This window comes from Archocentrus centrarchus, chromosome 4, assembly GCF_007364275.1.
Source record: "Archocentrus centrarchus isolate MPI-CPG fArcCen1 chromosome 4, fArcCen1, whole genome shotgun sequence".
Lineage (NCBI taxonomy): Eukaryota > Metazoa > Chordata > Actinopteri > Cichliformes > Cichlidae > Archocentrus > Archocentrus centrarchus.
The window spans coordinates 22,631,456-22,647,121 of NC_044349.1; the positions used below are offsets into that span (position 1 = coordinate 22,631,456).

Genomic DNA, 15,666 nt, shown 5'->3' on the forward strand with positions numbered 1-15,666 from the left:
ACCTTACAATTTTCACGATGAAGATGAAGCTTAATGTAGCTCCGGCTACTTAAATTTCTTCTGAACCTGTCTTAAAGGCCAGTGAAATCAGTGATAATCATGCGATCAACCTTGTTAACATGTCAGGATGTGAGCATTTCTGCCTTGGAAATGCAGTGTACCAATTATGGTTACTGATTCACACAACTAGAGTTTCATTAACAACAAACCTAACACCATTTTCAAAAACTCACTGCAGAGCTAAACTTTTCTAGACATTATTTGCATATGATAACACATGGATCAGACTCGGTCAGATCAGACAGTGAACAATCTTTAACCTGCCAGCTCTCTAGTACAAAGTCCATGAGATGTCCCATTGTTCTTAAGTCTCATGTAAGACCAGCACAGGTAACTATCTGTTAAATTCACAGAAGCAAGTAGTAGTCATGTCTCCTGCTTCCTTCATGCTAATTAGAGAGCCTGACTGTGCCTTTGAGCAGCTGATTTATTACAAAAAGACTTATTTCCTATTTTTACATTCATTGGAAGGCTGCTCTGCTTAGCTTACAACAATGCCACTACATACTGCTGTCACAGAAAGCCGCTGCTCAACCTCTAGCTTATAGTAGTTGAATGGAGGCAAGCTTAACTCTCACAGGTAATGTACTCCCCTTGAACCGGATAGTTTGCTTGTGAAAATTGAATTTTTGCTGCATGCAACTTACTGCTTCTAGTAGAAAGAAATATGTCTCATACTCTACAGACCCAAATTTGAATACGTGCCATGTGTGACGCACAGCATTGCCAAAAAATGACGTACATGCGCCCCACAAGTCTGACTGGATAAACACATAAAAACTAGGACTACAAAAATAATATTTGACTTGTAGGATAATGCAGGTAAAGGGTGTGAGAGTGAAAATGAGCTTGAACATGTTTTTCTGAGAGGGGGTATAGAAAGGTGAGCGGTAGAGGTGCAGGGTGTAAGCAGAGCTGAAGTGCTCCACTGGGTTGTGTATAATGGGGACAGGGCATAGGGGGTAGAAAGGAGGAATGGGTCACATTAAAACTGAGTTCAGTGAGAGGGCTCCACTAATGCTACCTAATCCCGACAAGCCTGGATCACACAACACACATACATACACACAGTTGCTCCCTACTGGCACTTATTTATGATTGTTGGCCACCGGTGTGTGTGAGAGGTGTGTGAGGTATGTGTGTCTGATGTCACAGGCTGACTGGGAAGCTGAATTCATCTTGGACCACCATGCTTCTGACATGGAAAGTTGCATGCCACGGCACACTGGCAATCTTTTTTTTCCGTGTTCACCTCCTCTGGCTGATACTGATATGCCACAATGTCCGGTTAGTTAGTTAGTGTCAGGTGCTACTGTTTTGCTTTGCATGTGTATGCACTCATGCAAGGTATTTTTATACTCAATAATATCCAACTAGATTTAAGTCCTTTGCAGCTCCCCTTTTCTTCTGTGAGGGATTCTCTTGTGGGGTTGGTGAATCCAGTTTGTTTGTTTTTTTACTTTTGTGCTATACTGAAACTTTATTTTATTTGTATATACTGTATTGTACACGCATGTATCTGCCATGCCACAGACCACAACATTTATTGCCTAAGCAATAAATGTCCTAGATGGACATTAAAATTAGGAGGTGGCCTCTTTGAGGATGACATTGTTCACATCTGAGGCCACATGAGGGTCACTGAACAGTTTGAAGAATATAAAAATTATATGAGCCATGTGTTATTGCTTTTGCAGTTCCCAGATCTCAGTCCAGTTAAACATTTATGGGGGATTTTGGACCAAGATGTTAGACATAGCTGTGTATCACCATCTTCAAAACACCAAACTAAGGAATCTCTTTTGAGAGAATAGTGTCCCATTTGTCACATAGTCTCAGAGTAGCACACTCAAGCAGCAGGAGCAGGTGGTTGCCCAACACTGTACTTTTTTTCTTTAATATGTCTGTGTGTTTACATTGAGTGCACAAGCCCTTAAGTTATCATAGAAATCATTATAAAATGCTGTCTGAAACTTAGGGATATGTATTAGGAAAGAATGTAATTATGAGAAAAATTGCTACAGCAAAAACACAACTTTTTTCAGCGCACACATCCTGATACTAAGATCTGAAAGGGCTAACCTGGTTAAACAAAGGTTATAAAACAACAATGTCCCAAAAGACAACAACATTCCAGAGGGGCCATGTGGGTCTCTGAGGAAATCAGTCGGTCACATTCCTGTCTGTGATCAATCAGCCTCTGGCCCAGACGACCTGAGATTAACTTCAGCAACCCTGGAAACTACCTGCCCTTCCCATAGAAAATAACCTCCAGCCTTATGCAGTTTAATTTTCCCTTGTTGTGATGAGCAAACATAAAATATAAAAGTATAGTGTGTGTGTGTGAATGTGAATTTGAGAGTACCTGCCTGCAGGAAAATATTCTCAACCACCATGAGATTTACTGCAATTTTCACTATTAGGATGACAAAATAATTATACGGAAGCTGACTATAGTGTGTGTGTAGGCGTGTGCTCAGCTGCATTGTTCTTTATTTAAAGAGAAATAGAGCGTGGAGTGAAGATGGATCCACAATGTGACATGAGGTCCTTGCAATTTAGGCTGAAAGAAACCCTCATTTCTCCACCAAAGGGAGAATGTGGGCGAAGGAAGGAGGGAAAGCTTTGGCACAATGAACACAAAAGTATGGAAGAGCACTCCAACCTGCCGTGCTTAACTCACTGCCTCAGCTTAGTGACAATGTGGTGGAATCATTACCTCAGGTCTCTCAGGTACTCAGAGCGAGAAGGGACGTGAACTCTTTTGGACTCAATGAATGGAGACACTGCTGTGAGTTAATAGAGGAGCGTACAGTTTTACAGGGTTTTTTGGCTAGACTGAAGTTAATAGTGCACTGTTTATTAATGAATCTTGTTCAGGTGCAAGTTTTGCAGATCAAAGAAAAAAATCAAACTTGAAAACACATGCACTTTTAGGTATTCTTATTTAATTAATAGAAAGAGAGAAGTTGGTTTAACTTTTTCAAAAAACACTTGTAACAATATTCTCCCATTAATTCTTGACTGCAGCCTGCTACTGAACACCACAGAAGAAACATTTTTCTCTCACAAAATGACTGTAAAAATATGAATCAAGTACAGGAATTGTGATCTATTCTGTTGTCAAATGTGCTGCTCCTGTTTTCACAATGTCCACATCCTTGCTTCTGTACCTCCCTCTAGCTCGCTGTCAGCCTACAGAGTTCTGGCCAGCACATAATTGTCTAAGTGCTTCTAGATGGCAGTGGGCTATTTGGTCATTTAGAGGCCTATTAAGTCATTAGTGCAGCAGAGGGACTGCCGTCTGCCTGCCGACAAGACCAGATGATCAGACTGATATGTGTTGCCTTACAGTTTTCCACATATTTGCGCAGGTAATTATAGCTTACATGTGAAACACCCTCAGATGTCACGTTTAAAGAGGGAATACACGTCACCAGCACGCTTTAAAGACAATCTCCATCTCTGCTTCTCCTCCTCCTCCTCTCCCACCTCTTTTTCCACTCGGTGTATGCGTTTTGATTTGTGTGTGTGGATGAGCAATAGGTTAACAGTGGGACAGCCAGAGCCTCGGGACATGTCAGAGAGAAGGATAGGGAGCAAAGAAGAAGGGAAAGGAGATCTGAAAGTACAGTATAGACAGTCAGCCTCTGTGGCCAACACAATTCCTTTAAACCCAAACTTACACAGTGAATGTAAATATTTGGATATGGCTAAGGTTGGATGTTAGTTAATTCCTCCCTTTAAAGATGTCCTGTTTAGGTGAATACAGTCCAAGGAACACAAAGCAAAGTATCATTCATCATTTGATATGACGCAGGAGAATCTCATTTTGATTTTACTTCTGCAAACCTTGCACAGCTTTTGGAGCCATTCATTACCCTGGGTTCTCAATATTATATTCACTGCCTACCATAAATGCTCATCAAGTAACTGCCATCCACAGCCAAAAACCTCAAGCTCTCCATAGAAAAAGACTTTGCCTGTAGAAAGGCTGTATTTTATTTTTACTATTTCACTGTTTTTAAATCATCTTCAAAATAGCTGTTTTGTATCTGAAGGCCATATATTCTAGAAAAACCAAACACAAATCAAATTTAATATCATATAAAGTAGAAGTGACTTATGGGAAAATGCAGAATGACTAAATCTAAACACTGTTAAAAGGAATGTCTTTTTCCCAGACAGACAAAAGTGTTCAATTTATGGTCACTGTGTGTAAACTCAGTGGTTGCTATCGTGTATTTTTTTTATTATGTATTTGCAAGCACATGCTGGAAAATCTTAATGTCATCACACTGCACATTATTTTACCATAAAGAAATACATTGTTGTGATACTTTGGCCATCTCTCCGGGCCTTAAAGTGCCCCACTGTGACCACAGCATGTGTGAGGCTGCAGCGTCAGCACAGCAGAAAGCCTCAGGCTGATGTCTGCTCGAGCAGAGGAATGCTGCAGGAGTTGCACTGATTGAAATAGACACATCAGACTGTCACTGCATCTGTAAACAGGGCACCTCCTAATCAGGAGAAGAACGCCTTCTTACTCAGAGGAAACTGGATTCACCAACCACCCTCACATCTTGTAATAGCATTACTCTATCCCCTCTCCAGGCCTGAGGTGACAGTACCAGAATCTGCCATCAGTCATCTCTCTCTCTCTCTCTATTTGCACAAGTCATTGCAGTAAGTACCTTGAGCTGATGGAAACTCAACATGGTCAGAGGTTGAACCAGGGACTCCATCAGATTGGTTGCTGTCTGCCTGTTCAGCAGTGCCCAAGCTGACCTCAGCAGACTGCCAGTCTCCTTACTGCTCTGCTGCTTGTGGCTCCACTACCACCTCCCACCATGACCCATGACCCCTGCCCATGAGAAAGGCGCCACCGATATGATATAATTTCTCTTTGACATGGTCCAGTGGCCATGGCTGCAAAGTGACCCAGGTAAAATAAATATGGGTGTTTATTTGGTAGAAATGAGAGAGGCTGACAAGCTGGAGCCACCATCAGGTGGCCAAAAGAAACGTTGCACTAAATCAATTTTTGTTCCATGTCCCAACTCCAAAAATGAACAGAATCTAGGTGCAAATAAGCCATTAGAGTTTGGTGTTGTGCATTAGTAATGTATGCTACAGTTATTATTATCATTCTGAGTCATTATTATTTCATGGTGAGAGTGACATTTACTTTAAAAGTCATTATGTAATAAATTTAATCCACCTTTGAGGGAACAGAAGACATACAAGGAGTTTTGGTTGTGCAGTCTACACTCTCCGTGCTGACTGAACTGTCTCCAGCCTTTTCCAATCTGTGGTGAAAACATTTGGTACCGCCCAGCTGTCAACCTGCATTGGCCTTCAAAGAACTGGAGAAGAACCATGCACCCTGCTTGCCTTTGTTTCCACGGCCTCTAAACTGCCTCTCACAGAGATATCCACACCTCTCTGTCATCTAAAGAGACCAGAGAGTGGTCTCAGACAGGCTGCACTCTTGTTAGACCACAGTTGTCTAAAGAGAGCCCTGCTATACTTGATATCTTTCTGTCCCTCCCACGCTACCACAAACACCACCACTAAACAGAAGATTACTGCTTTAAAACATGCCTCGTCCTCCTTCTATTCCAGAGAGGATGATATATTTGCTGTACCTCCTTTCAGCCAAAATCTGCTTCCTCTAAATTCATGAGTCACAAACCAGTGCCTCAAGACCACCCATCTCCCAGGAGTCTGAGCTCCATTGTATTGGTAACTGTGGGACCAGGCTCCCACTAAGAAACCTACAGTGTGACAGGTTATAAATTATCAGTGATCACATTTTTAAAAGCTTCTCTGTTAAGTCAGAGTTATGGGATAGTCTTTAAAAAAAAAAAGGGTACCTTTTATTGGGAGCAAATAATCTGTGGGCCAGGAAGGCTTAGAATCTTTCCCATTTTAGCTCTCCCTTTGCTTGTGTTGCAGATTAGCATTAGCAGCAAAAAAGATGCAGGCCACTCTCCATGCAGCTTCTGCACTGTCTTTCCCCCATTTCTTCTACCTTATTCCATATATCTCTGACTTTCTCTCTCTCTCTGGTGTTTCACTTCTCTTTCTTCTGATTCCCACCCACGCATTTTCTGTTCAACTGTTGGTCTATCCAGCCTTCTGACCTCATCGCTGTTATAGTCAAGCGTAGAGGGATCCAATCAACCATAGTGTTCAGATTAAATCACAAATTATTATAATTGAGAATAATGGTTTCCATGTCAGTTTCAGTTCACCTCTGGATTGTTCTCATACATGTCTGGAAGTAAGGGGGTTGGAAGCTCAGGAGTCAGTGGTGCTTATGTACAGGTTGGGTGAAAATCAAATCATTCGTGATTGAATTTTGATTGAATTTTTCGCAGTGCTGAAACTCTGAAAATGAAAACCTGTCTTGTAAATTTTAAATTAGCTGCATTTTGCTTTTTCACAGAAGAACAAATGTTGAAGACTGAAGTAAAGTCAAAGTTCTCTAGAAGCATAAACGCTGTTTTCTAAAACTGGACTTGTGCTGCTTCTCAACCATGTTAGGATGTAACTTAAGCCAGTGTTGTTTTTAGGGGCGGTGACTGTCGCACTAAATGCAGATCAACATTAAACTGTGTTACTAAAGACAGGAGACATAGACCCCTTAGGATAATGAGAAAGGGTCATCTGTACAGCATATAACAGACAAAAACACTGCAAAAAAAAAAAAAAAAAAAAAAAAACAAATCCCAACAGCTTTAGCAATTATTCTCTTCATTACTGAGAAACATAGTGTGCCTTCCCAAACTTATTTCTAGGTTAGTAAAGCTCTCAGGCATGTGCACGGCATGCAGTGCGACTTTGACAGCGTAGTTAGGAGGTGCTGATGAAAGAGGAGAGGCTAGAAGCCCAGTGCGTCTCAAATTAGCTCCCAAGTCCTCTGTCCTCTCACATGGAGGTTTAGGCCCTCACAGATTAACTTGCATTACTCAGTGAATGTGCATGTATGAACCTTTGCACGCCTGCAGCATGCCTTCGTGTGCGGTGTGTTGTGCGTGCAAAGCACATGTGTTTGGTTCTGAGTATTTCACAAATACACATACATATTTCTCTTTCTAAATGTTGTTAAAAGGTTGCATTAGGGAGTAAAAAGTTATCAGAGCGTCTTACTCTTTCTTCTGAGACTCAAGCAAGATTTGTCTGGGATTTCACACAGCTTGAAAAATGGTTTGCAGCCTCTATTTCAAGTGACCTCCAGCTGATTCATTCTTTAAATAGATGTATATTTCCATCATTTTTACATGATACAATAAATTAAAAATGGATATACTCCCTGTGTTTTGCTTATTAAGTAATTATGTCATTACACTCCTCTCAAATTGCAGTACGAGGCTGGGATTACCACAGAGAACTAGACAGTCTGCATTAATAAATGAGAGCAAGCGTTCCACTCTTCTCACCTTCTTTAATGTGTCTTTGTACAGTCTCCCACTCTCTCACCCTTTTTCCAGATTCAGCTGTTAAGTATGTTTGTGTAGTGAGGTGGAGGGACGTTCATAACCATAAAACTGTCTACAGCAGACAGGTTTTAGTTGCGTCTTTCTCCTTACTGTATATTGTCTTCTCCCACATTCTCTGTTTCTTTTCAGAGAAGGTGCAATGTACAAACTATGTATCTATACTTTTGTATATTCAGACTAGGCAGGAGGATAAAAGATACACCCACTTAGGGCTTGCACATGCCCCCTCTTGGCCTGGCTTGTTCTTGCAGTTTCTTCAGCTATTCCAGCTGTGCACACACAAGGAAATAAAGACAAAAAAAAAAAAAAAAAGCAACTATAAAGCCAGTAATTTCATCCTCCTACCTGAGAAAAGTTGAGTCCATTGAGGGGGTGACACTGCTCCTCCACCTGCTCAACTGCACCTGTGGTCTTTCCCATCCGCTCTGCCTCTTGAGCTAAGAACAGGTCAAGCACTGGTGTCCCCCTGGACCGGACGTCCCATTCTGTGAGTGAGTTTACCATCAGCATTACCCACACAGGCCTCTTCCTCTCCCAGTTCCCTGCAATAGCATTGAACAGGTAATCAGCATACAGGCCTCGGCCTCGCTGGTCAGCTGTCATCCAATAAGGCATCATGTGTTTGACGTAGTCTAGATGCCGTTTGAGTCGGCGGTACAGGTCTCGAGGTAGCAGGGTCTGCAGATTTTCTCCGTGGGGGAGCAACTGGCAGCTGGTCAGTTTGGAGATGGTCAGTGGATCAGTCAGGTCCAGCTCAAAGAAAACGTTATTGCTGTTATGGAAAGCCTGCTTGGAGATGTTGGGAATGAAGTCCCAGACTCGAGTGTAGGGTACGTGGATGGTACCAAATAAGTAAGAAGGTGGGTGAGGAGGTGCCCGCTTTACTCTCCAAAGGAAAGAGTTCATGTCACTTTGCTACAGAAAACACACAAAGAAGAAGAAGAGGACAAAGATTTTGAGAGTAAACAGAAACAGAAATACCAAAACCATCATGTTAGAGCTGGCCTTAAAACTAAAGCTGACACGTTTTTCCTCTGTTGTGGTTTACTGGCTCATGGACTCAGGTCAACATGTTAAAAACTAAAATACTATTTTAAAATGACAACAGGGGAAGTATGAAGCCTAGTCAGTCTGGGACTGTGCTGAGAGGGCTTGCAGTCAGGGAGTTTATAGAGGGGCCTTCTGGGCTGTAAACAGACCCCCGTGTATTGTTGAGGTGCATACCTCGGTTGCCAAAGCCTCTTTCGGCCTGGGAAGCATTTTCAGGGCTGTGGTGCAAATATACTACACTGGAGCTCATAAAAGTCACGAAAGCAACCTGCACTCAATTGTGACCTCACTGTGATACTTACATTTCTGATTTTTTTTCTTTTTTTTTCTTTTTTTTTACATCAGGCAGGGGGATGAAATGCTGACAATCTTAAGTATAGCACTGTTTTTGTCTTCAGTGGTTTGCATTACAGCGTTTGACTACTGTGGTTATCTTTATTTACAAAACGGCACAATTGAAATTAAATAATCACAGTCATTCTAAATGAGTATAAGGCTCTACTGCATTTAAAATATGTTTCTTATTAGGGGATCTGGAAATGTGCTTTGCATGTGCTATGACTTTGATGTTGGCATTATTCAAATATGACAAAAAATAGGTTTTATAAACAATATCAAACTTCTGGCTTCTGAGACACGGTGTAATCAGGCATTTGAGGGATGAAACCCATTACTGTAAAATAAAGTTATTCTTAGAAAATGTTTACGTCTAAAATTTAATCAAGATTTTCTTCAGCTGTGCTCCAGTGCACACTGCCAACGCTGCCTTGGTCATTTAAACTTTTCAAATAGCAGCAAAAGGCGTGTGAAGTCCTCTTGTGGGATGCTTTTTTTTAATCATCATAATTAATTGCAATGAACATACCATAATTTCTGGCACCACCTCGCTAGACAAAAATAAATCAAAATTGCCATTTTTAATTTCAGAGCAACATTCAGCTCAGATACACTGAGTTTGTTTCTGGGTTTCTAACTTAATTTTCACTTTGGCCAGGGCCACCCGACTCCGCAGTCTAACGGGAAAGGTTTGGAAGGGATTAGATGCATTAGTACATTCAATATCATATTTTTGAAGGGCGGAAACTAATAAAGCATTTTTGCACGTCCAGAGTTTGTCCACCGTTAACGATGTGCACTTAGGCCTACATGTAAACGAAGACCTTTTGACGCGGAAAGTGAGGTGGTGTTCGTCTAACTCCTGAAAAGAGGCGAGAGCCTGTCTACTAAGGCAGCTTTGACTTTTCTGGCGAGCCTTTACGCACGGGGTTCCTTTTTTATGGGGGTAATTACTCTTAACAGAAAACAGAGACCACTGTACTGATGCATTAGAAATCACATGGAGCAAGTCTTCAGTCATATCTGACAACAGAACTTTTATCCGCGTATAGGACATAGCCTAATACAGCAAAGTCTGTGATCTCTAAACTACTACTTAATGATATCCTCAACAACAACTTGCACACTCAAGCACCCAACCGCGAAGTGTCACAACTTTTAAAAATCCGTCTGTTTCAGGGCACTTGGGCCTTTTTTTTTTCTTTTTTTTTTTGTCATGTGCTGTATTTTTTCCAACAGGAAAGGGTGTTGGATGTGATTCCTGAAGTTATGATTGCCATTTAGTTTTTTCCCCCTTTTATGTCGAAAAAGCAAGAAGTGGAAGCCAGACAGCCGGCTGGACAAGCACATTAACCGAGCTCGAGTATGTCTGGGCTGCACCGCTGCGCTTCCTCATGGTCTGCGAGTTCAAGCCACATCCATAATTTTACCAATATGCCCGATAAGTGTTTTAATAAGCCGTGTACAGTGCTGAAAGACGATCACTTCTGAAAGGTCAGTGAAACTTTCCTAAATGAAGTAAGTCACCCGTGGGTGTTCCCACTTGCGTTTGTCACATAAACAGCCATAAAGTTGGCAAACAGTAACAGTTTCTCTTGGCAGTCTCCTTCATTTGAAGTCCCCAATCCATAGCTACACTACAGTGTAAGGTTTGTGAGGCATTTCAGATGTACCTGAACTTTTACAGAAACAAACCGCGCAAGAAGATATTTTCACAAAGCTGGTTGACTTATTATTATTATTATTATTATTATTATTAAATAAAACGTCAAGTATGTTGTAAATAATAAGAAATGGTAGGCTGTTTGCTTTAAAGTCATAACAGTTAAAGTCTTTGCGCTTATTGTAGACAAGTGTATAAGACAGAAATACAGTCTAATGATAAACTAGGCTACACTCACTGTGCCCTCCTGTCACAGCATCTGCCCCCAAAATTACCAAATGCTTACGTTTAGTTTCACCACATTAGTCAAAAATGAGCTACTAAAGAGAAGGGGCAGTTTAGGATAAACTGACAAGTGTCACAAAACTGTGATTGTGCCATTCAGTTTGTCGGGGTCAAATCTTTGCTTAGTATAGCCTAAGTTATTATTAATATTAGAATACGCGTTCATTCCTGGTCAAATGAGTAGTACCTGACTTAAGAAAGTGTCCCAAAACGACTCACCGATTTTGGTGCGTCGCACTGTCTCGGTCTGCCCGGTCGGTCTGCGCCCCAGGGTGCCACAGCGTGCAGCAGAGCGCTCAAAAAGACCCAGCTCATTCCCGGGAGAAAGACCATCGTGTAGAGGTGACAGGACACTTGTAAAAGTCACTTCACAGTGGACTTTTCTCTTTTTCCCACCCTGTGTTCTCCCGTTAGTGCCCGGTTCCCGGTCTCTTCTGAAGTTTAAAAAAAAATAAGTTACCGGTGGCCTCTAGGCTCACATGTGCAGGTCGGCGGGAGGACCATTCCGCCTCTTCACCATTCCTGACGCACTCCACTTCTTAGTGTGTCTGCTTCTATTCTAAACTTTTCTTGGCTCCTTCCAACCCAGCGGAGTCCTGAAGCAGGAGCTATAAACTCTTTGGAGAGTTTTGCGCTCCACGAACTTGGAGCGTCTTGACTGGGAAAGAGGGAGGTGGGACGGTCTGAGTGAGTATCCCACCCAAATACACACAACCCAGCTTCGTTCAAGAGGAGGGAGCGCAGGTTCATAGAGACGTGACAGGTTTGCGTGAGTAAAGCAGCTCTAGGCACGCAGACCCCCTCTTATTAGGTTCTTATAAAGATTCAATCACTGTGATAGGTTGGTATCATACTTCGATCTTCCTCATATCTTAATGAAATCGAACTAACGAAGTCAGTTCATTTTTAGTGATCCTGATGAGCTTGATGTGAAATTTTATATTCTGTTACTGCAGAGGTGTCCCTGGTATTATTTGTTAATCTCTTGGAGCTTCAAGGTATTGAAAAGCACATCTTCATTTACACATGGTATTCTAGATCTTCAGAGTCTATATGTTCACTATATTTTCTTGTATAAAATTATAAAGCTTTTCTATAGTGGTTTATATACCACAGCCCTACAATATGATTGGGTATATGTACCTCATTGTTATGAGGGAAGCTGTCGCCACTATACAAGAGCCTGAAGGGCTCAGTACTAGCAGTCCAGAGGTTTGTTTGGTTTGCTTTTCGGCAGAGTCGTTTCAAAGATGTAAATGTGCTTCCTCTTCTGTAGGACCACATTTATCTCTGTCCTTCTCTGTTTGACATGCCTGCAGCAATAGGCTGCATTTGAACTGTATGGATAATTTTGGACCTAATATGCATGATTAATGGTTGCAAATAAACAGGTCCAAGTAAAGACAACTGTGAGAAGTGTTTTATTTATCTTCATTCCAGCACTCTTCTTAAGATGTATAAGTCATGATGAGGAGCAGGCGATTTGAAATCAAGGCTCGTGTTGAGAGATAGTGGCCCCTCTGTGCAGGCACCAGTGTCAACGCTCCAGTACTCTACTGTGACCTCAGTTATTGTCCAAGTGGCAGACAGCGTGACAGAGTCAAGTAGTGGAAATTTATCATGGGGACCCCTCAAACAAGTGGCACCGGGCCCCTCCCTGCAGGCCGGGCAGACAGACCTCGGACAAGCAACTCTTTGTCCTCCTTCATGTTCTCCCCTCCTCTCCACTCCTCTTCTCACCACTCCATGTTCACTTCTGTTACTGGGCAGCTCAGTCCGTCTACACCCTTATTGTATTTTCCATTCAGATGAAGCAGATTGGTCGCTTGTGTTGAGTGTCTTTGATCAACTTGTCTTTTAACCAAGTTTCACGTTGTAAAACTGTGACACTTCTGCCCTTTGACTCTTGACTCTGACTGCTTTAACTGGGAGTCATTTATCAAGATTTGAGAATCTGAAAGGTAGAAAATTGATCATGTTTTTGTTTTATGCATTTTCACAATGGTCCACTAAAATGGCACCTCATATTTTCACATACTTAAAGCAGAAGGAATAACACAAGAGAACCATGCTGATCAACTCTAATGTCTGCATCCCTGCTACTCTTTATCCCTTTTGCAGCTCTTGCGCTGAGACAGGTGTGGGATTTCAGTTAACGGTTTCATCTGGTCTAATGTGGACACCTGTGGACCCAGGTACTTGCTTTAACCACGCCTCGTAGAGGGCTTCTCTTTGAAGGTGCTTTCCACATTCTTGGCTGGTTAGAAGAGAGCTTATGAGCGGCAGACTGCAGGAGATTCCTGGACTGGGGCCAGCACTTACAGCATGGTGCACATATATAGCTGGGGACGAAAGAAGACTTAAAAGTTAATGTTCTGTTAGCAGATCGCGGCAACGTCCACTTACAGAGCTCACATCTGGGGAGGTGTTAGAGAGAAAAGGAGGCAGGAAAGGGAAAGAAAGAGAGTCCACTCCAGAGCAAAAGCATTTTTGACATGTTAAACAAGTCTGCAGTTGAACCCTGCCAATAGGGCTATTAGCAATTTTACTGGCTTTGCATATTTTTCTTTAATGTGTCCAGTACATACAGAGGAAAAGCATACAGAGAGTGAAGGAGTAAAGATCAGAGTGAAGGCACCCTGTTAGTGTCTGTAGCCCTGCAGCTCTAAAGATCTTGTGTCTACTTGTCCTTGTGGCTGCCCATCTGTCTGATATTGTGCAGAAGTCCTGTCACAAAACCCAAATTTTAACTCTGCACCTCTGCTTCAGCTTCATTATTTGCCTTTTGGTATAATCCAAGAAGTATTACTTATTTCATAAATATCACCAGTGCTCTGCACCACATGAAAAGGGAACATCTATATATATATATATATATATATATATATATATATATATATATATATATATATATATATATAGTGAACTGTACAGAGTGAACTGTACAGAGAAGTGTAACTGTAACTGGGTCTGGAAATGCATGCAAACTATTTTGTTTATTATGTACACAGGGACCCCTAGTGGTGTGAAGAAGAATTAAGCTTCTGCACAGTGTGGACAAAGGCAAGAAGAACAGGGTGGGATGGGTACCCTGAGGCAGAAACTTTGTGCTTCAAAGAAATTGTGCATGTGATGGATATGAAGGAGTGGCTTATACCTTTAGGCTGCCATACTTCAGAGTCTCACTGTCAAACTTGAAGGCCACACTGGACACTCTCTCTCTGTCTCTTTCTGGTGTCTCAGCTGGACTACACACACATTCCCTCCACTACCTCCGCCCATCTCTTGCTCAGGGTCCAATATCCTCTGTCCTCCTTTGAAGAAGTCAAGGAATAATATTGACGGAGTCTCTGGTGAAATGTTATTGTGGTTTTGCTTTCCGGATGTCCTGGGAAGGGGTGGTGGGGGTAAAATAAAAAGAGTAGGAGGTGGTAGAGAAGAAGGATAATGTTATGGGGTGGAATATATCAAAGAAGACAGGGATGGGGTCCAAAATGTATCTGTTTAATCCAGATGAGGCAGGTAGAGATAAGAGGGAGTCCACCATTAACCAAAGTCTAACATCTAGTGTCTATGTTTGTTTAGTCTCTGAGAATTTCTGCTGCCATCGATGAGTCATGCACACAGTGATTTGTTTGGTGACAGCACGTCTGTGTTAAATAGTTTTTTCCTAGTAAGTACAGTGATGTCTCCTGTGGCAGGTCAACACATGCAATGGATGGCTATCTGTCTATCTTCATCCAGAATGAGCAAAAGCAGAAGGGGAAAGATGAGAGGAAAAGATAAAATGACAGAGGTCACAGCCAGGGTTGTTTTTTCAGATGTAGTGTCTCGTGTAGCATTATTTTGGGATGAAGTAAAGAAAGAGAGACAAACTACTAAAAATTAATGACAGTTTATTGCGACACTGGAGGAACGAAAAAAGCACACAGACTCCTTATTTCCAGTTGTACTAAATTAACTGGTTGCTGGCTCTAGCTTCACATTCACTATGCAGACATAAGAGTTATAGCCACCTCCCCATCAAGCTCTCATCGAATGGGCAGATTAGTGCATTTCCCAAAATATTGAACTGCTTCTTCAAAGGAAAGAGCCTCGCTGAAAGAGTGGAAAAACAAAGCAAATGTACAATAAATACTTCCAATTTCTGCTTGGGGTCACTGAATAGTTTGATTGCCTGAAAATGATCTGAATCCTCATACTCTCCACCGTCATCATCAAAACACCAAATAAGGAAGTATTTTTGGGTGAATGGAGTTGATCTTTTCAGTAGATTTCCACGAACCAGAGCTGTTTTGATAACAGATGGTGACCACACACCTTATTTCATGTTGAAATTTTCTTTAATGTACCTGCCACCTGTTGATCACTTTCCATTTAAGGATAAAGGAGGCCCATCTTATTATTAACAAAGTACTTCTAAGGCCATTGTGGAAATGGCTCCTAGGCTGAGGTTTTGGTAAAGCAGCAGTTTTGATCATAATATTTATTTTTTGCTCCTTTTGTATACGTGCACATACACCGACTCTTTTCACAGAGAGCCATATCTTGTATTTGTTTTCTAAAGCCTATAATTCTCTCACATCAAAGGCTTGGCTGGCAAAGTCACCCCATGATGCACTGCACTCTCTCCCACTGATCACTGGCATTGTTAGTAATTGTATTACCCATATCTGGAGCACCTCCTGCTATCTTCCCTCTTCTCCCCCATTTACCCCTGAAAGCCAAAGCTGAAGAGTTGGAGGAGTGAAAAGCTCCTCCTGCTGT

General features: G+C 41.8%; 1 protein-coding gene across 1 annotated transcript in view; it reads right to left on the bottom strand.

The window, feature by feature from the left end:
- Positions 1-11,553, bottom strand: part of trabd2b (TraB domain containing 2B) — an 81,665-nt gene extending 70,112 nt beyond the window's left edge. Inside the window, exons 1-2 of the mRNA XM_030727808.1 lie at positions 11,119-11,553; positions 7,911-8,480 (exon numbers count right to left, since the gene is read on the bottom strand). Of these exons, the coding sequence (XP_030583668.1) occupies positions 7,911-8,480; positions 11,119-11,232 (684 nt within the window). The 5' untranslated portion in view covers positions 11,233-11,553. The remainder of the gene's footprint in view (positions 1-7,910; positions 8,481-11,118) is intronic.
- Positions 11,554-15,666: the final 4,113 nt, after the last annotated feature.